The sequence below is a fragment of the Cervus elaphus genome, chromosome 11 (genome assembly GCF_910594005.1).
Source record: "Cervus elaphus chromosome 11, mCerEla1.1, whole genome shotgun sequence".
Taxonomy (NCBI): domain Eukaryota; kingdom Metazoa; phylum Chordata; class Mammalia; order Artiodactyla; family Cervidae; genus Cervus; species Cervus elaphus.
In genome coordinates, this window is record NC_057825.1 from 32,931,288 (window position 1) to 32,953,538 (window position 22,251).

Here is a 22,251-nt window from a genome sequence, read left to right on the forward strand (position 1 = left end):
CCCTTGCTCTTGCGTTTGCTCTGCATGGAATGCCCTGCTGCACCCTTAGCATCTCGGCTAGACTCAGCTGGAAGTGTCTCTGCAGCCGCACGGCACCTGAGCTGGATCGGTCCTTGTCTGTGATGCCCTTACCCTCTCTCATCCACTGCTTCATTGGACTGCTCCACTTACTTCCCCCGACCCCCCAACTGGGAGACCCTGGAGCGATGCCCCTTTGCAGCCCCAGAGGCTTGCACAGTCTCCTGTGGATAGTAGGATATTCAGTGACCGTTGACAGGATAAAAGAGTGAGCGTGGTGACCTAGCTGAACAGTCAAAAGGTTAAAAACAAAGAAATATTAAATTCTAACAGCATGCTGACAAGAGGTTACTCCCTTCGAATTCTACAGTCCAAGTGACCTGTAGGATGTCGCAAGAACTTCCTTCCTTCTAGGTGTTTCCTTCCTGCTTTATCCTATTTTTTTTTTTATTTCTTTGTGTTCTAATTCCTTCTCTCTCTTCCCTTCCTCAAATTCTTCTTCTTTCTCACTTTTATCTAGACATATTGAGTTAAAGAATATTTTAGAATATTGTATTTATGCAATAAAAGTGAATGTCTAATTAAATAGATGTTGAATGTCTCCATTTTTAAAAAAGTAAATTCACTAGCATGTTCCAGCCCTAAGGCTAGCAGGTGATCTTTGTAAGGTTTGTAGGTGCATTACAGGGGAAAAATGTCCATCCCCTCCCTAGGCCCTCTGGAGGTTTTCAAGAAGGGGCTGAGTTTCATGAGGCCTCCTATAGGAAAAAGTCCTTGAACTTGCCCTAAGCAAGGCCTGTAGCCTTGTTGAATTCCAGTTTCCATATCTATAAAGCTGTAGCAATTCCACCTGGTCAGAACAGAGTACCTGTCAGCTGAACCACTGACCCTTCTGATACCTAAGCCAGATCCCACTTTTTAATTTCCACTCTCCTAACTATTACCCATTTGGCTGACTCTTACTACCCTGATAGCTCAGTTGATAAGGAATCTGCCTGCAATGCAGGAGACCCCGGTTCGATTCCTGGGTTGGGAAGATCTGCTGGAGAAGGGATAGGCTACCCACTGCAGTATCCCTGGGCTTCCCTTGTGGTTCAGCTGGTAAAGAATCCACCTGCAATGTGGGAAACCTGGGTTCGATCCCTGGGTTGAGATGATCCCCTGGAGAAGGGAAAGGATACCCACTCCAGTTTTCTGGCCTGGAGAATTCCATGGACTGTATAGTCCATGGGGTGGCAAAGAGTTGGACATGACTGAGTGACTTTCACTTTCTAGTACAACTTTCTAGTAAAGTTGTTCAGTGAACACCTCCTAGTACCAGGTGTGGGGGTTTCAGACGTGCATGTGATACGGTACTGGCCCTCAAGCAAAAGCAACAAATGGAAGAGAACACAGACGCATAGAACCCAGGCCAAAGGGTCCATGGGCGGAATCAGCTCAGAAACTGTGAGTCGAGGGAGGGAGTGGGCACTGGACTTTGTCTGGGGGTGGGGGTCATCAGGACCACCTTCCTGGAGTGTGGCACCCTGAACTAATTGCTGTTCTTTTACATCTTTCACGAATGTTGTTCTTATCATAGCCCATGTTCTGCATGGAGAATTTAGAAAATCAGCAGATGTGGTTGCATTTTGGAGGATGGGTGGAGACTCTTCTACCTCCTTTGCAACCATTCATTCGTTTCAGCTCCTATTCCTCCCTGGGCCCCAGTTTTCCTGCTCTTGTACCTCTTGGAAGCCTGGGGCCCCCAGTTCCATTGTCATTGGTCCCAGAGGGCCTTCTGAGGATTCTGGAAGCTGACATTTTCATCAGCTGACACGGACAGAGTCGAACTGTGAAGGTAACACCTCTCATCTGACAGATGAAGTGAGATTGTGTTGGATGAGGTTAAACTGCAGAACCACAGACTCTCTGTTGACTCCAGGCCTGCTGCAGGGGGAGCTGGGGAGCAGATTGGGGGTGAGATGCAAAGAGCCTGGTACCTTCGAGGCTGTCTGTCATCACACTCAGCACCACCACCCCCAACTAAAGACCTAAGTCCCTCCCGCCTTGCCCTACATGTGGCCCAGGGCTGTGTGAGGGTCACTGGAGAAATCCAGATGTGGGGGCACCAAAGTCACAGGGGGGGATACTATGACAGAGAAACCTCACTCCAGCCTTCTGAAGCTTTGCTGTCTAGGGCAAGGCCCAACCCTGGATTCACAGGAGGGCCAGAACTGCAGAGATGGGGCAAATATGAATCACACTCTAGACCTTTTCACAATTGGCTTTGTCCCTCTCTTGCCTTTAAGAGGAAAGAGAGGAGAAGGAGGTTCCCAGGGAGAAAGAAGAGATTAAGGAGAAAAATGTCCCTCGCTCCGATGCACGTGTGTGCGCGCGCGTGCACGTGTACACACACACACACACACACATTTAAATTACAGAGAGTCCTGGGCAAACATGTCAAGCGGAACACACGCCTGAAGCCCGCTCCGGGAGGCCCCATGGAACTGAGGCGCAGTCGGCAACCTTGGGATGCGACGGCTCTTGGGGTCCCTGTGGCCACTGGGGCGCTGGGCTGAGCAGCGCTGCGGCTGCGGCATTGTGCGCCATTTCCACCTGCATCCCGCACTGGCATCGGCGCATCACGCATCTAGGCCGGCAGTAAAGCCGCAAGATGCACCCATTCAAGGATGAGAAAACGGAGGCTTGGGTGGGAGCAACGATCTGCTGGGGTCACACAAGAGAGCACGTGAAGATAGGGGGACATCTTGTGGGCGTGTCCTGGCGGCTACTCCAAGAAGGGGAGGGCGAGAGGGGTGCGGGCCCCCTGGACACGCACGCCCCACACTGGCGTTGCTAGGCGCACGGTTGCCGGGTGACCCGTGCTGTTGACCGTGGGGCCGGAGCTCCCGGGCTCGCTGCGCGCTCGCCGCCCCCATCATGGCCTCTCGCAGCGCGGGCACCCTACTGACAGAGTTCAATGCTGCCTACGTGCCCCCCGGCCTCATGCCCGGGTAAGACCGCCGAGCGTCAGCCGCGCCTGACCCTGGGGTGGGGGTGGGGGTCTGAGTCCCTGGGGCAGTCTCTCCTGTCCTCCCTCCACAAAACCCTCCTCCCGCCTCGAAACTCCCGCGGAGTTTGAATTTGAAGGAACCAGGTTGGGCCAAGTTTTCACTTGGCGGGGTGGTCTCCCCAGGGGCCTGCACTCTCAGACCATGCAGTGTCTGGGTGCGGCGGGGGCTCTCCAATTCCCCTTCAGTGGGAAGTCCGTACCTAGCGAGGGCCATGCTCGCCTGCCCGGGGTAACAGTGGATGGGGTCCGGATCAGGGAGAGGAGGGGAAGATAGCGTGTGGGGCTGGTGTTTGCAGACGCTGGGCAGAAACAAGAGGATGAGGTGTCCTGGGGAAGGAAGTGAGCTCTTTGTCCCTCAACAGTGCGGGCATCCAGAATGCCTGCGGGTGCGTACCCGGAAGCAGAGATGAAAGAATTCGGACGCGTCGTGGGTTCTCCCACTGACCTCACTTAATCCTTGAAGAATGCTGCCTTTGAAAGCTTCCTGGCCTTTAGCATTGTCGGATGCAGGGCCGAACCTACCTTTCCTGGCTCTGGATGTTTTCACAATCCAAACCTCTAAGGTGCAAGTCTGACACTTCCCCTCCATTGTTTGGTCCTTTCTTTCAAAGTGAGATTTCCACTTCCGACCTTCTCTTGCAAGGTGTGAGACGGTCTTCTCTCTCCTACCAGTGGACGTGAGCATTGAGGATGGGGGCTGGGTTCTGAGAATCCACCTGCACTGTGTCTGCACATCCCTACTAAATGGATAAATGAAATTAATGTCTTGAGAGTTTTGCAATCACCAACTCCGTGTGGGTGAAAAAACACAGGCTTTCTTCTGCAAACTAAGTAGACCACAAAATCAAGAAGAGGTCCCACTGTATATTTTATATGACATTTGGATTGTCTTGAAGCAGAATGAGCAAGACATGGAGGAGCTGTGATATTAAAGCCATTTCTGCACACAGAGGTGGTGCTGTGACTAAAGGCAGGGGCTGTAGCTTTAAGCCAGCCCCATTGTGGACAGGGCCTTTCCTGGCTCTTGGGGAACTCAAAAGCTGCTTTGGCTCCCATCTGGCAAAGCTGATTTACTAGGTCACAGTTGTTTTCTGAAGTCAAGCCTGGTGTCTTAGAAAAGGTGAATAAGGATTTTCCTATTAATTCTTTCAATCATTTGGGCATTCCCTTGATAAAGACATGTTGAGTGCTTGGGATGGGCCAGATGCTGGGTTAAGACAAACAAATGAGGGGAGGGAGGTTGCCCTGGATGGGTTTCAGTCTGGTGTGAATATATAAGGTTTAGTTCAAAACAGTCTTTGCAGCCTTGGATAGTGGTGTTTACAGCATATTCTGGGTGTTTAGCGTGAAATTTGATTTTATACATTGATATTTTTTTTTCTTAAGCCCACCACAGTCTCTGTTGGAACCTAACCCTCCCCCAGAACTCCCCTAGTCTGTCTGGGATTGTGGGGAGGAAAGTTGCATGTTTCAGAAGCAATCCTAGGATGCTTCTCTATCCACACCACTTGTCTGCAGTTCCCTTGGGTGCCCTGTCCTGTGATTGATCTAGAAATTGTGATAACAAGTGAATCATAAATAAGGCTCCAAACATGAGCAGCTGAGCCTATATGTGCTACTTTCTTAGCTGGATCTTTCTGGGAGGGATGTGCTTGCCCTAAAGATTCTCATCAATAAGGAATGGATTGGGTTGTCTTATGTGTCTGAGTACTACCTCTTTGGTGATTTTATTAATATAATGAAAGAATCCAAGATTTCTCGCCACACTTAGGTAATTATTACTTTTGTATGCCTTTTCAAAGATTAATCACAGGATTTTAAGAGCAACCAGTCTCTTCTGACACTCAAATCATTCCCCTTACCAGTTTTATTCATAGAGGCAGAGAATATTGACAAGTATTAAGGACCTAAGAAATCAGGTAGTCCAGCCTTCCCACCTCCCAACCCAGATGTGGTCACTGAGGTCTGTGCAGGGGGGATGTGCCTGAGCCTCAGGCTGGTGATGGAAGAGCTGGGCTACCACCAGGTCACTGATGCCCTGTAGCAGCACTGTGAATGCCCATGTATAAGCACCTACTATCTGCCAGGCATTGAGCTGGGCTTTTTACAAACATTTTTTTTTGAATATTCACAACAACCTAGATGAGAAATTGCCCAAGGTCATTCACCAGCCAGGTCTCTGTGATGGCAACACCCTGCTGTCCACAGCTGTTAGCAATTCTCATCAGTTAGATTCCACAGTGTTCAAGGCCTGATTCTAGGTACTGAGGGGAATAGCATGCTGGTCTTTAGACTAGGATGCTCCATCTGGTCCCTTAGTGGACCAGCACATGATCAGCACACAGATATTGTGCCATTGTTCGGCCTCTGTCCCATCTCTGCAGTGAGCAGAAAGCTCTTGGGTCAGAGTTCCTGGGGTTGTAAGGCTTTTCAAGGGAGAACATTGACTCTGTGCTTCCTGCTTCTAGGGTAGATCCAGGCTCTCTCTGCCTCCCCTGACACTTCACCCATCACCCAGTCCAGACACATCCCTGGGCACAAAACATAGGCCATCTGCCCAGGAGGAGGTAGGAGATGCATGTGCCCCAGTAGATACCTGATACCACTCACACAGCCCTGAGGAACTGGGGAACCTTTCTAAGAACAGGAGATGGGGGCCCCTGGAGACCCAGGCTTTGTAACAGGGACTCTCCCTCTCTCCAAAAGAGTCATCAGCCCTTAGAAATGCGCTCCCATTTGTCAGTTCAATTCAGCAAATATTAAAGATTAACTGCAAGGGGAAAAGAAAAGTAGGAAAAGCAAACAAAGGAATACATGTAGAAAAATATTAATAGGTTTAAAAAATTAAAAATTAAAAAAAGAGGAAAAAAAGAGAAGAAAAATGAAAACACAGAACTGCAAAAGGCCAATGTAGAGGCAGAAGTTTATAACAGCAATAAAAAGTGATTGAAAAAAAAAGCTCAAAAGCTTAATTAGATTTTATAGTGCTAATAAAATTGACAACTATATAAAAGGAAAAAAAAAAGAAAAATTCCCAAATAAACTACAGAACAAGTCAAAACATAAGAATAATAAATATTTTTCTTGAGTTTCTGCTGTCAGCATGCTTTCCCTCTCTGGGAATCACAGTCCACCTTACCTCCCTAGGATGCCCTCCAACACTGCGCTGGTCTCTGGACCTGCTGCCAGGGAAGCTCAGACTCTAATCTGGTCCTGCTCCTGTGTGTTCTTGCCTCTAATGTCCACAGCTATCAGAGCTATTGTGTTTTCTTTTGTAGGAGCTCTCAATGTCCTTTTATATATTCCATAGACACGGAGTCTGCCTAGTTGATCATGTAGATTTAATCTGCAGCTTGTACAGCTGGTGGGAAGGTTTTGGGTCTTCTTCCTTAGCCACACTGACCCTGGGTTTCAATTATGGTTTTATTTCCACCTCTGCATGTGGGTCGTCCACATGCAGAGGTGGTTTTCTCCTGGGGCTGCCCTGGAGGACTTGGGTCTGCCCCAGTGAGGGCCAGGTGTGGAGATGGTGCAGCTACTTGGATCACAGGGGCTCTGGCAGCTTACACAGGGGAGTTGGCGGCTAGGGCAGCAGGAAATACAGTGCTCTAGAAGGGTATGGCAACCCAGTCCAGTATTCTTGCCTGGAGAAGCCCACTGACAGAGAAGCTTGGCAGGCCACAGTCTACAGGGTCACAAAGAATTGAACATGACCGAAGCAACCCCGAGTACATAGATGGAAGGCTTTTTTTTGCCTGTGGCAGTTCTGCCCCAGTGAGGGTTGAGCGTGAATGTGGCGCAGCTGCTTGGGTCATGGGGACCCTGGCGGTGCCAAGTGTGCAAGGACATGTACTGCCTCAGCTGCAGGAGTTGTGACCCTATCAAAGTCTTTTTTTGAGCCTCTGGTAGCTGGTAATCATTTCAGCAAATATTTCCTGAGCACCTGCTGAGTACCAGGAATATGCGGATGCAAGTATGAGTAGTGCAGCCCTCTCTCCCCATGGATTTTACAGTTCAGAAAGGAAGAATTTACCAGGGCACAGATGCTTGCAACACAGCAGAATGTGGGCTGAGACATAAGAGAGGCACGAAGAACAGAGACAGTTCAATGGTGGGGATGGGCATGGCCTATGGGTGGGTCAGAAGAGGCTTGATGGGAAGGGGGATATATGAAAATACCTTGAAGGATGGATAACATCAGAATCTGGGGAGAGGAGGAAGCATCTTCTGAATGGAGGGGATGCCCTGGGGAAAGGCGTGAACTGGAGGTACCAGCAGGATATGCTTTGAAAGCAAAAAATGGCCTATTTGCCTGGAGTGGCAAAGCTGTTATTGAACCTAACTTATGTCTGCTTGCCTGTGCCCAGTAAAGGTAATCTACTGACCTGGGTTGTGGTGAAGGAAAGTGCCAAGTTTATTGCAGGGCACCAAGCAAGGAGTCCAGGTAGCTGGTGGTCAAAAGCCCCCAACTCACTGACTGTTTTCAGGGAAAGGCTTTTAAAGACAAGGGTGAGGGAGGAGGATTGTCGGGTGCCTGATTAGCTTGTGGGCATCCTTCTGATTGGCTGGTGGTGAGGTAATCAGGAGTCAGCATCATCAACCTTCTGGTTCCAACCAGTCTGGGGTCTACACACTTGTGGGCAGCATGCAATTAACTTCTTCTGCCTAGTCGGTGTTTCAGTATCTGCACCACGGCTCACAGGACATGGCTTAGAATATTATTTATAGTCCTTGAGGAGGAACTAGAGGTGCTTGACTTTGTTTAATGGCCGAACTAGTATTATTTTTGTCTTGCTTGACTGTTTCCCTTTCTTTCTGCATTTTCTCACATCTCTGATGAAATTTCTTCTTTTTAATTTGGGGAAGGCCTAGGAAGCTACAGTTTTTCTACAGACAAGAGCAGGCAGAGGACTTGGTCGGGGGCGGGGTATGTGTGTGTATCCTAGTAAAGCCCCATAGGGTCCTTCTTGGTCACACTGGGACAAGGAAGTAGATGATTGGACTGGGAAGACCTCTCACAGGGCCCATGTGAAGCAGGGCCTTGTGCACCTGGCCCAGTTTGTTCTTCATTTCCCAGGTGGTGGGGAACCGTGAAGGTTGTTGCCCAGGGGAGGGATCTGATCAAAACCATACTCAGCAGGAAGTGTGTGGGGAAGAGGGCGCTCATGGAATGAGGACACGCTGAACAGTAACAAGTTAATTAGTTAATAAGCTGCTCAGGGGATCCCCGATGGTGCACGGTAATTAATTTGAATGTTAGCTTTGGGGCCAAGCAGTGCTATTAAGAGGGAGGGAGGGAGGGATGGCTCCCTGTGCACATAGTAACCACAGTGGACCTTTGCCGTGGACCAGGCTGAGTGCCATCTCCAAGCTTGTACGGTGTGCAGGCTTGTGAGGGGCAGGGATGGAGGAGGAGGAGGAGGTGCGACGGTGCTGTAGGGACCATCCGATGCCCAGTTGTGAAACACACCATTCCCTTCTGTTCTTTCCACCTTGGCTCATCATACACTCCACAAAAATGGGGCTCTACCATGGAACTGGGTGATCACGCTCATGGCTCACAAATGCAAGAGAACGGGCACATAGACCTGGTCAAGGTGTGCCTGCTGAGAGCTAAATAAATATGACCGTGTGCATGTGCCTGCACATGTGTGCGTGCTCACACACACACACACACACACATGCACACCTCATACACCCCACCCAGAGCAGCAGGAGCTGAATGGAATCCAGAATCCAGGCAGAACCTTAGGAGGTTCTGCGGAGGAGAGGGCTTCTCTTCTATTGGGATGCAAATATCTTGGCATTTAGAGAAGGTGGGAGAGCAGGGAGCAGAGGAGGAGTGTGGCAGAGAGAAGAATCACGAAGACACGTCACTTTTCTAAAGCTCCTTTCTTTGAGATGCACACCCGCCCCTAGGGGTGGGATGTTCTGTGCCTGTGTGCCCTTGGCATATGGGAAGCCCCCGGCTTCTGGACTTCTGCATCCCACAGCAAACATTTATTGAGCACTCATCACGGGTCAGGGGCACTGTAGGTTTTTGGGGTAAAGGAGAACTCACATTAGCAGAGGAGATGAACTAATGTGGATCTCCATGTGGATGAAGGGTCATAATCCTACTGTGGGGCAGAGATGCTGGGTAGGTGGGTGGTCGGGGAAGGCAACAGGGAGCCTGGCTCTGTGAGTGAGGGTGAGACCCCCCTGGTTGAGCAGGGATGCAGCCTTCCAGGTAGAGAAATGTGTGTGAAGGCTTAGAGAGCATGCGGGTCCCCAGGGATGTAAGTGACGTGTCCAGGGCATAGGGCACCTCTGGGGAAGTGAGAAGAGAGGTGCGCTGTGGGGATCTGATGATGAAGGATCGTCCTGTCATCAGTGTGGACAACAGGCTGCAGAGGGTGAGGCTTGGTCTAGGGCAGGGGTCCCCAACCTCCGGCATCCAATGCTTGATGATCTGAGGTGGAGGTGATACAATAATAATAGAACTAAAGTGCACAGTAAATGAAATGCGCTTGAATCAGTCAGAACTCGCCCCCTGCCCCAGCCCCCACACCACCAACTGTCTGTGGAAAAATTGTCTTCCATGAAACTAGTACCTGGTGCCAGAAAGTTTGGGGACTGCTGGTCTAGGGGACGTTCTACGAGATCCAAAGCTGCCCAGTTAAGCAATGAGGACGGCTTGTAGCCCTGGGAGGGAGGAGGGCCGTGGGCAATCCCTAAGGAGGGGGAGAAGCAGGACTGGCAGAGAGGCCCAATGTGGCAGTTAGTAGGGTGAGGCCTGGTTTCTGGGGGATTCTGCAGATGGAGGTGGTGTTAACCAGGACAAGGATAGCCAGGAGGAGCAGCAGGCTAGTTTTGGTCGTGCTGAGTCTGATGCCCTGGGCAAGCCCTTGGTGGACAGCTGGATGTGTGGATCTGTTGCCAGGAGAAAGATCGGAGCTGGAGACACGGATCTGGGTGTCCTTGGTGTTGGACATCTAATGTGAATGAGCTCTTTCAGAAGCAGTGGGTCCCTGAAGAGAGAAAAAGACTCTGGGGCAACACCAGCGCCTAGAAGATGTGCAGGGGAAGAGCGGCAGAGCCGGGTCTTTCCTCCTCTACACTGAGGTTCTCCTCAAAGCCTCCCCCAGTGGAGACCCCTTCATGGAGCTCCACCAGCTTTCCGTCCATACAACCACCCCCAGCCCATGGGAATGGGCCTTCCCTCCTCATGTTTAATAGCATTGGATCCTTGACCACCAACACTGCCCCTACGCACACACATACACACCAGGACTCAATAAATACTGAGTGAGGGGTGGGAGTGAGGAAGGAGGGCTGAGCGATTCAGGCTTTGCATTGTTGACATCTAGCATCTCGCTGGCACACAGTGGGTTCCTGATAAAGTAACTTTTTAAGAAAAATTGGAGTATATTTACTTTAAATATTGTCTTAGTTTCTGCTGTACAACAAAGTGAATCAGCTATAAGTTAGTTACATATATCCCTCCCTCTTGAACCAACTTCCCACCTCACTCCCCATCCCTCCTAAGTCATCAAGGATCCCTGAGCAATGCAGCAGCTTCCCACTCGCTGTCTATTTCACTCATGTATATATGTCAGTCCCAATGTCCCACTTCATCCCCATCCCTTCTCCCCTCCCCATGTTCACAAGTCTACTCTCTACATCTGCATCTCTATTCCTGTCCTGCGAACAGGTTCATCTATACCACTTTTTATTAGATTCCACACGTATGTATTAATCGGAGAAGGCAATGGCAACCCACTCCAGTACTCTTGCCTAGAAAATCCCATGGACAGAGGAGCCTGGTAGGCTGCAGTCCATGGGGTCACGAAGAGTCGAACACGACTGAGCAACTTCACTTTCACTTTTCACTTTCATGCATTGGAGAAGGAAATGGCAACCCACTCCAGTATTCTTGCCTGGAGAATCCCAGGGACAGGGGAGCCTGGTGAGCTGCCGCCTATGGGGTCTCACAGAGTCGGACATGACTGAAGTGACTTAGCAGCAGCAGCAGCAGTATGTGTTAATATATATTTGCTTTTCTCTTCCTGACTTCACTCTGTATAGCAGGCTCTAAGTCCATTCACATCTCTACAAAATGACCCAATTTCATTCCTTTCTATGACTGAGTAGTATTCCATTGTGTATATGTACCACAACTTCTTTATCCATTCATCATCGATTCATTATCTAGGTTGCTTCTATGTACTGGCTGTTATAAATAGTACTGCAATGGATATTGGGATGCATGTTCCTTTTTGCATTATGGTTTTCTCAAGGTGTATGCCCAGTAGTGGAATTGCTGGGTCATATGGTAGTTCCATTTTTAGTTTTTTAAGGAACCTCCATACCATTCTTCATAGTGGCTGTATCAGTTTACATTGCCACCAACAGGGTAAGAGGGTTCCCTTTTCTCCACACCCTCTTAGCATTTGTTGTCTGTAAATTTCAGAATGGCCGTCAATTCTGACTAATGTGAGTTGGTACCTCATTGTACTTTTGGTTTGCATTTCTCTGATAGTGATGTTAAACATCTTTTCATGTGTTTGTTGGCCACCCGTTTGTCTTCTTTGGAGAAATAGGCCATTTAAGTCTTCTCATTTTTTGATTGGGTTGCTTGTTGTTTTGATATTGAGCTGCATGAGTATCTCTTAACACCATCTGACTCACTTAAAAAAATTACCTGTTCCAGTAAAGAAAAACTCAACAAATCACCCCAAACCCAAACACCTAGGATTAACCTGACCTTTATTTTAGGTTTCTTTTTATGTATATATTCAGAAAAAAGGCTAAATGGATGGGTGTGTGGACAATGGATAGAAAAGATAGCAGTTTTATAAAAAGATGATCATACCATATTTACTATTTTAAAATGAAAAGCATGAAATGTAATCTAACTCAAACTCAGCTGAAGAGAAAGATACTGAAGTAAAATCAAAGAACAGACTTTAGATAAATGCTAATTCATCACAAGAGATATTTGTTTCTAAAAGTTCCCTCTAACAGAGAACAGGAGAGGGAGAGAGAATAAAACCCGTTATGGGGTTAGAGTAATTATGTTATTTTTACCAATGTGTTTCAATTTTAGATGCCATGGGTTGACTGTGCTTTAAAAATCCTAAATGCACTCCCATCTCCCTTCCACCCACCCCTCATTTTTTCTTAAATTATTTTTTCCTTTGACAGGTTTTATAACATTTACATTCTTTTCTGCAACCAGCCTTCACCTAGTAGCTATTCCTAGTTCTGCATTTAAATACATTCGAAGTAACCACCAGTCATTCTAACAGAGGTTCTACATTCCTGAGTATTTTTTTTTTCTTTTGAATCACTGCTGATTGGCAGGATTTCATCACTGAACACTGTCTTAGGAAGAGCGTTCGGTGCTTTATTTCTGGAGTTCTTTCATGCAGCTGCCTTTCCACCTGGAGGGCTGGCCAGTTCCACATTCTCGGGTCGTGCTCTCTTCTCTGCAGAACGCTGTAAATGGGTGCTTCGTTCGTTTTCATTCCATTTCTTTATTTTCTCTGTGCTGGGATTTGGCAACACCTGGTGACAGCACCTCTTTCATCTGCTGCATTCTGAACCACTTGGGAAAGAAGCTAAAAGAGGGAAGCTGGCATTGGGGAATGGGGCTGACATTGAACCCTCGAATGAGATGGCAGGGCTGGGGCAGGCTTTCCTCCCAAGGGCAGAGTGGATTCCCCAAAATAGGGCGTGGAGGAGCAGGGTGGACTTCCTTGCTTCCAAGCAAAGGGGGGAAGGAGAGTGGGCTTCACCCACCAGGGAGATGCTCCTCCACTTCTAACATGGAAGAGCTCCCTCCACACACAGGACTCCTCGGGTTGAAGGAAGAAGCGTCTCCCCACTGCTTGTTTTTGGCTTCTTGATTACTGAACTGATATTTTTAGTACATTTCATACACAACACAAAGAACTCTCACGGACTCTATCTCAGGTTATGCGTCTTCCCAGAGGATGATCTTCTATGACCTTAATGAAGAAGTATAAGCTCACATATGAGTGATGGGTCAGAAGTCAGGCTGAGGGAGGTCAAGAAAAGCATGAGAGCAGAAGAAATGAAGGCAGAAAGTACAGAGGATTCCCAGGAGAAATCTGGAAATGAAGGAAGAGAAAGGGTTATAAAGAGTAGCAAGGCCAAGAGTGGGATTTTGCAATCTAGGCACAGCTTTGCATGTTTGTAGGCAGAAAGGAAGATGCTCAGGAAGAAGGAGAGATCTCAGGTGGCTGGGAGGATGGACAGAGGCTGAGAGAGACAGGGAGGGATGGATTGGAAGAAGGAGGCCTTCTTGGAAGGCAGGAGGGGGTGCTCCAGACCCAGGAGGGGGAAGGCCATGGGCCCAGAGGAGGACTCTGTCCTGGAAGTGGCCAAGGTGACCCCACAGGCTCACAGGCACTCAGCAACCCCACCATCTTCCCAGGGCCAGAGACAAGGCTGCCAGCAGGAAACTCAGGTGGGACCAGCAGGAAGGAGGGAGGAGGGCGAGGGAGAGGACCACCGGGGTCATGGCACCCAGGGCAGAGAGAAACCCAGGGACAAGAGAGGCGAGGCAGGAGAAAGGCTGGAGTCCAATGGGAGTGTCTCTCCTCCGCGGCTGGTTCAGCAGCTCCATCACTCCCTGCTCTGGCCCCGGACAGCCTCAGATGCTGCAGGACCCCAGGAAGGTAGAGCCACGGAGGATGGATAGGACCAGAAACCCGGAAGGACTCCTTCTATGATGCCTACAGTGGAAGGATGCCTACAGTCAATCGGAAGATGTGTCAGTAATCACCATGCTTAAGTTTCTCACCATTCACCCAAAGATGAAACCATGCATTTCTGTCTAACTCTAGCCCAAGACCCATTCTCCTGGTGAGGAGACTGAGGCCGGGGCAGCTCTCAGAGGTCATACTGAAGCACAACTTTGAAATCTGATTCCCATGCTCTCTGATGTCATTGGCTCTCCTCACCCTTTCCCCAAACAAGTCTCTGTGCCCTCCGTCTGTGTGAGTCTCGCTTAACCAGGGCTCTTGAGCATGTCTGCTCTGCTCTGTGTCCCGGAGGGGCTCTGCTTCCCCCTTCCTGTCCCTTCCACCGGCCCCCTTGGTCACAGAGGGTGACAGAGCTCCAGAAGCTGGGCGAGCTCTACAGGCCGAGTGGATGGTGCTGTGTGAGGCCGAGGTGCTGAGAGGCAGGCTGGAGGGCTGGGGCCGCGGCCATCCTGCCCCTCGCCCCTTCAGCCATAACCTCGGAACCATGGAGAAGGAAATGGCAGCCCACTCCAGTATTCCTGCCTGGAGAATCCCATGGACAGAGGAGCCTGGCAGGCTACCGTTCATGGGATCGCAAGAGTCAGACACGACTTAGCGCCATCTTTTCAGGGGTTCAAGCGGCCTCCACACCTTCAGGTCAACCCCTCCGTCAGTGGAGGCCACTCAAGGAGAAGTGATTTGTCTCCAGCCTCGCTGAAGGGGTCAGGACTGGACCTGGGTGTCCTGGCCCTCTTGGGAGCCTCTGGTCTGGAGAGATCTCTGTGGGGAGGTAGAGGCCCAGCATCTCTCTCATGTGGCCTTCCCCTGAGGCCTGAGCTGGGCGGGCACGTTAGGAAGCCTCTCGAGACCAGGAGGTGACCAGCAGGGCCCACTGACCTTGCCCCCAGTCTTTAAGGAACTGGCCTGGAGCCCTCCACCGCCCCCCTGCCCTGCTCTCTCAGGTACGAAGGCCACGTTCCCGGTGTGGCCTTCTCCTTCGGCTCCCCCTATGGCACCACCACCCTCAAGTACTTCCAGGACCAGCGCAACGCAGCCCTGGGGAGGAGCTCCACTGACTTCAGCAAAGGCGGCCACTTCCCGACCATCTTCTCCCCAAACCCCACCCAAGTGCTGAGGGACCGCGCCCTCACCCGGGACCGCTGGCTGCACACCCCCAGCTACACCCGCTTCAACCTGGACAGCAGCCGCTGGGCCGAGCTCTCCTACTTCTACCAGGTGGGTGGTCCTGGCTGGGCTCCTGCCACCCCCTCCCCACTCCCCCCACGTCCCCTCTTCCCTTCCATGGGGAGGGAGTGATGGCTGGTGGCCCGGGGAGACTCTCAGCCTCCAGAGCGCCTCTGTTAGCTTTTGCAGAGCCCCTGAGTCATCAGGGAACCTGGTGAGTTTGACTGGGGAACGTGGAGGGGCTCAGTGCTCTGCTTCTCTGACCGCCCCCCCCAAATCTGACCTCCCCACTCTGGGGGCTCCAGTGGCTCATCCCCTGCTCCCCTGCTGCTGTGAGAGCTGGGAGCCTTTGGGGTGTTCCCGCCATCACTTCCCCCCAGTTGTCGCCTCTCCCCCTGGGCCCTCACTTACCTCCTTTCTGAGCAAAAGCCCTAAGGTTCACCCACAGTATGAATCTCATACATTGAGGACGGTGGAGCCCCAGGCAGGCTCCAGCCCCAGGTCTATTCTTCACAGTATACCAGATCCCAGTGCCCACCCAACACCAACTCCTGCTCCACGGGCCCTTTGAGGATGAGCCTGGGCCAGGTGGTGCTAGCGGTAAAGAACCCGCCTGCCAATGCAGGAAACATAAGAGATGCAGGTTCGATCCCTGGGTGGGGAAGATCCCTTGGAGGCGGGCATGGCAACCCACTCCAGTATTCTTGCCTGAAGAATCCCATGGAGGGAGGAGCCTGGCGGGCTATTGTCCATAGGGTGCACAGAGTCGGACACCGACTGAAGCGACTTAGGACATACGAATGCACCAACTTGACTTCAGACACCCCTGCCCTTGGGGAAAGAGAGGCAGATGGAGGGGCGTCTGCCCACACCCCCATCCTGTCCTTATCCTGCTCCCTCAGACCTGGTCCCAGAGGGCCACAGGCTCACAGACACTCGCCCACCTCAGGGAGGCCAGGGCTCCCTCTCTGCTGTGGTCTTGGAAACCTCATGGCCCCTCAGCTCCCTTGCAAACATCCCTCCTAGCCTGATTTCAGGGACCTGGATGCCTCCCGGTCCCCAGGGTGGAGAACGGCATGAGAAGGCTGCTTCCCCAGGAGAGATGGCCAGGTTGATGGGGTCCGACTCTGAGGAGCTGTGGAACCGTGCTGTGGGGCCTGGGGAAAGCCTTTACTTGGCTCACAAAGCACAGCCTGTCCGGGAGGGAGGGAAAGGGAGACCCTCCACTCTGTCAACCCACTCCAGTATGCTTGCCTGGAAAATCCCATGGACAGAGGAACCTGGCGGGCTACAGTCCATGGGTTCACAAAGAGTCAGACACACACACACACAAACACACACATGCTCACGCGCATTCAGCTTACCTGGGCCGCCTAATGAGCGGGGCCTCACATACCTCACCTCTGCTGGTCGCCTGCCTCATTGACTCGACCAGCACAGCTGGCGTGGGGCGTATCATTATCGCCAGGAACCAGATAAGGAGCTGGGGCTCAGGAGGGCACCCAGCTGGGGACTCTACTCTGGGGGCATGAGGGGGGACGACCGCAGCCCTTGCCCAGGTACAGCCGGGCAGGGAGCAGGCGCCCGCGGTCACTCCTGCGCACTAACGACCGGTCCTCTCTTCCTTGGTTGGGCTGTAGATGGCGCAGCAGCATCGGGAGCAGTATCAAGACAAGACAGGCTTGGTGCACCGGGTCCCCTACTTCGTGCTGCCCATGAGGGAGTGGGACCGGTACCCCATCCCCACCGACCTGTGAGTGCCTTCCCTCCCCTCCTCTGAGCATTCACCAGCTCGTGTCCACAGGGCGCCGGCTCTTGCCAGGCCTGCAGGCCCCCAGACTGAGAAACGAGTTAAGACTTTTAACTCCTGCAGCACACAGGGTGACAGTTAAACAGAGCTAGGGGGTGAGCCTCAGGAGGGGAGGCCAGGAATCTGAATGGGCAGAATCAGAAGATCATCTGCCTGGTCAGATGCACTGGGAATTTGGCGGCATACCGCATCATCTTTGCTAGCCTGAATCTGCAGGACCGTTCCTCTGCGATGGCAGCCTTGGAGCTACACTGGTCCAAACGCGGGCGCCGCTACTCTGTGCGGCAAGGAGCTGCTGCCCTCTGGTGGACCTATAGAGTACTACACAAAGCAGGGGACTGTATCTCCAGCCCCGGTGTAGACTCGGAAGAAACGTACTCCTAGGGACTCGACCATATTTTTCAAAGCCCAACAGTCTAAGAAATATGAAAGTATCTCACGGTTTTTAATTGGGAGAGCTCCTTTTCCCAGGGAAGGCCAGCTCTGCCCTGTGAGATAACCCAGGCATGTGGTTTCCTTGATCTCCCTCCTGACGCCAAGTCAGGGAGGTCTGAAGTCTGCCGTGAGGTGTCCTGTGGAGTAGGGGGCATCGGAAAGTTAGTGGACAGATCCTGGGTTTCCAACTCCATGCTGACCTTTGCTTGCTTCAGGAGCCCCGAATCTTGCCATTGCTGTTACTGATAAAGCAGCAAACCTTTCCATAGAGTTTAATGGTTTTTGAAGATACAATTTAATATCACCTATAGATTCTTCCCAGATGGCGCTAGTGGTAAAGAACCCACCTGCCAATGCAGGAGACGTGAGACACCAGTTTGATCCCTGGATTGGGGAGATCCCTTGGAGGAGGAAATGGCAACCCACTTCAGTATTCTTGCCTGGAGAATCCCATGGACAGAGGGGCCTGGTGGGCTGCAGTCCATGGGGTCACACAGAGTCAGACATGACTGAAGCAGCTTAGCATGCAGAGATTCTTCTCTGTGGGACAGATGGACCCATTTTCTAAATAGGGAAACTGACTTAGTGATGGCTTCGGGGACTTGTACAGATGGCAAGTCTAGTAGGAGGTAGAACCGGAGGGAACCCAGATGGCCCAACCCCAATGCTAAGATTCTAGATTGGCCATCTCACCACTTTGGGGTGCCTCTGAGTCAGTCCATCCCTGGAGACATTGTGGGGCCTCGCTTGGGGACAAGTCTCCTCTTGAGACCTCACCAGACAGTATCTACATCTCCTACAGCTGAGGGACCCCAGGATGCCCTAGCTCTGCTCCTTCTCCAACTGCCTGACAGCCCATGCTGCTGTTCATGTCTAACACAGAGCACCAGTGAGGTGTTTGGGAGTACCAGGGTCACTGCCTGCACTCAGACTTTACTCTGATCATCTCTGTGGCCTGGGGAACATCCCTGTCCTTCCCTGAGGTTCATTGCTATTGTCCTTTTCATCACTGTCACCACCATCATCATCTCTATTTATCACTATCATCTTCATTACCATTATCACCATCATCACCACCATCACCATTACAATCATCTCTATCATCATTATCACCACCATCATCACCATCACCATTATCATCATCTTCATCACCATTAGCATCACCACTACCTTCACCATCATAACCATCATCATCATCATCAGTAGCTGCAGCACATTCTTAGAACATGTGTTGAGTGTTTGTTCCTTGTTCAGCATTCTATTAGTGCTTTGCATGCATTATTTCATTTACTCCTCAAAGCAAAGTTAGGAGGGAGGTATCAACATCAGTCCATCTTACATGTGTACACTTCTAGCAGGAACTGGGTTGGAATCCATCCCAGCTTCCTGACACCCAAGCCCTTACTTTTAACCACTGAGCTTCTGTGCAAACACAAGTCCTTCTGATCTCGAGTGCAGGGTGACTTACCAGATGCTAAGCTGACCAGTAGCCAGCAGAGCCAGCATCACGGGCTGGAAAATGGGCATTTTTCACTCTGGTGGCTGGGTTTACTGCATAACACTGGCTCCACCCTCACCCCCCAGGCCTCCTCTGAGCTCGAAGGAGAAGTGGCATCTATTAAGAGTGGCCCCTGAGAACCTGAGGACCTACCAGACATTCCCATCGGGGAAGAGGGTCTCCCCACAGGAGCGGCAGAGGCGGGACTGCTACTTTGAATTCAGAGCGTGACACCTGAGAGCTGCGGCCCTGACAAGGTTGGCTTTTTGGAATAAAATCTTTAGCCACGATCATCCCATGCTCTTCTCTTCTGAGCCCCAGCAGCACTTGGCCTCAGCTGGACAGTGCCTGAGGGTCACACAGGATGGGGTCTGAAGGACCTGTGGGATGCTCACCCCAGGTGTCAGCACCAAGAAAAAGCAGTGTCAGTCCCCTGCTGGGCCCATCCACCTCTCCCCGGAGGTGCAGGGGTCCCGAGGTACTCAGGCCGAGTGAGCCCTCCCGTCTGCTCCCACTGGGATAATCAAGGATCCTGTTAGGCCATGACTGAGAATGAGGGTGTAGTGGTCCTGGAACACTCACACTCGTGTCAGATGCAAAGGAACTCCCACTTGAGCCCTGGCTCAGCATCCGTTCATTCACATGACAGCCTGTGAGAGACGGAGTGGTGTCCCTACTTCACTGATAGAGACCCTGGGGCTCAGAGGTGGGCTCTGCTGTCCAAACTCATGCAGCCGGGAAGTGGCACAGACGGGATTTGAACCCCGACCTTTCGGGCTCCCAATTGCTGGTATTCCCCCTACACTCTCCACTTGTGGTCCAAGTGGGGGCTGAGGGCAGGGATGACGCAGATCCTGGAGGGCCCTGTGGCATCTGAAGGAAGAAACCACTTTCTCCATCCTGCCCTGATGGGCAGGGACAGGCTGCTTTGGCATCACCCTAGGACTGTTTCTAAAAGTGGACAGAGGGGAAAGGACCTGAGACCAAGTTAATCTTCAAGGTATCGCTGTGTGTCAGGAGCCCCTAGCCCAGAGTGGACACTGGACTCCTGGTACACATTCTGAGATGGCTGGGGAGGCTCAGGTTGTGCAGGGTGCTGCTTCCCACCTCCACCTCCTAGGTGGCCTCCTGTCTGCAGGAGAGGTCACAAGAGGCAGAGGACAGCTCCTTTAGAGACAGGATCTAGGATAGGCACCTCGGGCCAGGTGTGTACCCATGCCTCAGGTGCATGCTGACATCCCAACACCTCCTGGCTCTGATCAAGGGACTCCATTAAGAAAGGGCTCTTATTTCCCCTCCATGAGTGAAATGGGTTCTTATTTCCCCAAAAGACAAGGCGACCACAGCAGGTTCAGCTTCATGGGAAGGTGAGCACAGCCCTTCCCCTGTAAGCCAGTCTTTAGACACCTCCTCCCCGAAGAGAGTGTAAACAAGAAAAAAGCCCATCAGGTAGGCATCTGACAGCTTTTATGGACCCCGTAAGGGGCTTCTCCTGTGTCCCAAACCAACTGGGTTCCAAAGAGTCCCTGTGGTGGCCACATTAATTCAAGGGTTTGGCTGAGTGGCAAAGCAAATAAACCCTGATTGCTGGTCACATACTGTCGTGTCCCAAGGGTGCCGGGGTCTCAAGTGGGGCCAAGATGTCTTGGGAAGCCAGGCACCGATTGGGAAGACTGCTCAGCACATAGCTCTGTACAGCCTGCACCCGAGATGCAAGAAGAGAGGCTGAAGTGAGGCCCCATGGAAGTAAGGGAAAGATGTATATTTTCCCGGTGAACTTCAGCTGGTTTGGCTTCGTCCCTGTTGTGACATGGGTTGGCCTCAAAAAGACTGGCCATCTCAGTCTTGGCACATCTCAGACACTGGCAAACTTAAGCCCTGGAATGAGCAGTCCTTAATAAAAAGTTACTTCTATATGACCTTGCACTCAAAATATGATGTTCAGTTCAAAATATGATGAACTGTTGGGAAAAGGGAAAGGCTTTAATTTTGCTTTATTGAATAAACAATATTCTAGAAGTGAGGGAGGGATGGGGACACAGTCATTCTTCTAGTCAAATTTCCTCTAGTGCCTGCAGAGGGTTGAATTCCAAGTTCCAGGGGTCCCCTTCAAGGCCACCAGAGCAGGTATTTGTGTTCACATCAACATCCCCAGAAATGAATCCGAAAGGAGCTGAAGGAAGCAATTCCATTAGCCACCTCAAGCCTGAAGTTGTAAAGCCCCCTCTACTTCCTGGCTTCACACCTCTTGTGTCCCTTTGTCTGAACGATGGTCAGCTTGCAGCAATCCAAGCCACCCCAAAGCCTTCTTTAAAGCTCCTTTGAGCAGCTCCAGAATGCTAAGGCTGTCACAACCTTGTGGTGCTGGAGCCAGCGGAAAGAAAGGGGAGCGATTCAAAGAAAACCCTCAAGGCAGACAGGATTCCAGCCTCAGTTGTGTGCTGGGCTGTTATAGAAGAAGAGGATCAAGTGGGGTGGTCCAAGTGTGGACCGTCTTTCTCTAAAAGAGCCCCTGAGCAGCCATGTTGGAAGGGAGGGCCATCTCCTCCAGCCAGGTGATTGGAAGAGGGCCGGACACCTGCCTGGCCAATCAGATTCTCTGGAAATTCCGTCAGAGCTGAGGGACATTCAGTGAGAGTCATTGGGAGCCAAAGGGCTATAAACCTGACCGCTGTGGGGAGGCCACATTTGGTCTCACGCCTGGCAAAGTAGAGGTTGCTGGTTGCACGTAAAGCAAAGTCCAGAGCTGCTGAGGACAGAGGCAGAGACTCCGGCTCCCAACCGGGTGCTCCATGAGGTCTAGCTGCTTTTGTTCATTTTTGATTGGTTAAAGCATTTTGAACGGGCATTTGCCCTTGCTGTCACCTAGGCTGATGACAGAAACTGCAGGCAAACATGTAGTTCAGTGCAAGAAGACTGCCCTAACTGGGCTGGTCCTCATGACATGGGCTGCCTTCAGTGGTGGTGTACTTCCCCCAACCGGAGGGACCCAAATAAAACTGTTAAACACAGCCAATATGGAGATGGCCAATTGTCCACAAGTGTCTGGACCAGATGCGACCCTTGCGGCCCCTTTCCACCTGAGTCCTTCTGAGCTCCATCACTGGCATAGTCAGTGTCCACCCCGCCCCCACCCGGGTTCTATGCCAGTCCCCAGCTCCTAGTGGCCACTGGAGGTTGTAGGGGGAGGGGAGCAGGACTAACAGTGGCAAAGGCGGCTCCCCAGGCCAGTCCTGCAGCCCAGCGGGCTTCGCATTGGCTGGAGAGGGACAGCACCTGAAGTCTGGACTACCCGCGTCGCTCACAGTGCCTGAACCACAATCTCCCCTTTGCCTTTTGAAACCCCACGCCCTGTCTCTTTCCAGGTTATCTCATTTCTCAAAAGTTCCAGTATTGCTGATTCTGAAAGAATCTGAAAGTGCCCTGGAAACTCAAGACCTCATTGGGAAGACTGAGGTGCTTTGCTGGCCCAAGGAGACTGGGGGCGGGGAGCTTCCTGTCC

The 22,251-nt window shown here is 51.4% G+C and overlaps 2 protein-coding genes across 4 annotated transcripts in view; one reads left to right on the top strand and one right to left on the bottom strand.

Moving 5' to 3' along the window:
* The first annotated feature begins 2,899 nt into the window (after nt 1-2,899).
* FAM166C (family with sequence similarity 166 member C) lies at nt 2,900-22,215 on the top strand. 2 transcript variants are annotated; one of them, XM_043916323.1, is made up of 5 exons: nt 2,903-3,011; nt 14,784-15,057; nt 16,647-16,759; nt 18,836-19,006; nt 22,115-22,215. In XM_043916323.1, exons 1-4 carry the CDS (start codon nt 2,938-2,940, stop codon nt 18,978-18,980), a joined length of 606 nt encoding a protein of 201 aa, XP_043772258.1. In that variant the 5' UTR covers nt 2,903-2,937; the 3' UTR covers nt 18,981-19,006; nt 22,115-22,215. The 2 variants fall into 2 exon arrangements, with proteins under 2 accessions (XP_043772257.1, XP_043772258.1); XM_043916322.1 differs by lacking the exon at nt 22,115-22,215 and having other exon boundaries at nt 2,900-3,011; nt 18,836-19,036.
* CIB4 (calcium and integrin binding family member 4) overlaps nt 20,729-22,251 on the bottom strand; it is a 66,053-nt gene continuing 64,530 nt past the window's right edge. The window contains exon 7 of one of the 2 annotated variants that reach the window (XM_043916324.1): nt 20,729-20,922. In XM_043916324.1, the coding sequence (XP_043772259.1) occupies nt 20,892-20,922 (31 nt within the window). In that variant the 3' untranslated portion in view covers nt 20,729-20,891. The remainder of the gene's footprint in view (nt 20,923-22,251) is intronic. The other variant, XM_043916325.1, reaches the window with a different exon arrangement.

Coding starts and splice junctions, on each gene's coding strand:
- FAM166C (XM_043916322.1), top strand. CDS start 2,938: ATGGCCTCTCGCAGCGCGGGCACCCTACTGACAGAGTTCAATGCTGCC. Junction 15,058..16,646: donor AGCTCTCCTACTTCTACCAG/GTGGGTGGTCCT, acceptor GTTGGGCTGTAG/ATGGCGCAGCAGCATCGGGA. Junction 16,760..18,835: donor TACCCCATCCCCACCGACCT/GTGAGTGCCTTC, acceptor CTCACCCCCCAG/GCCTCCTCTGAGCTCGAAGG.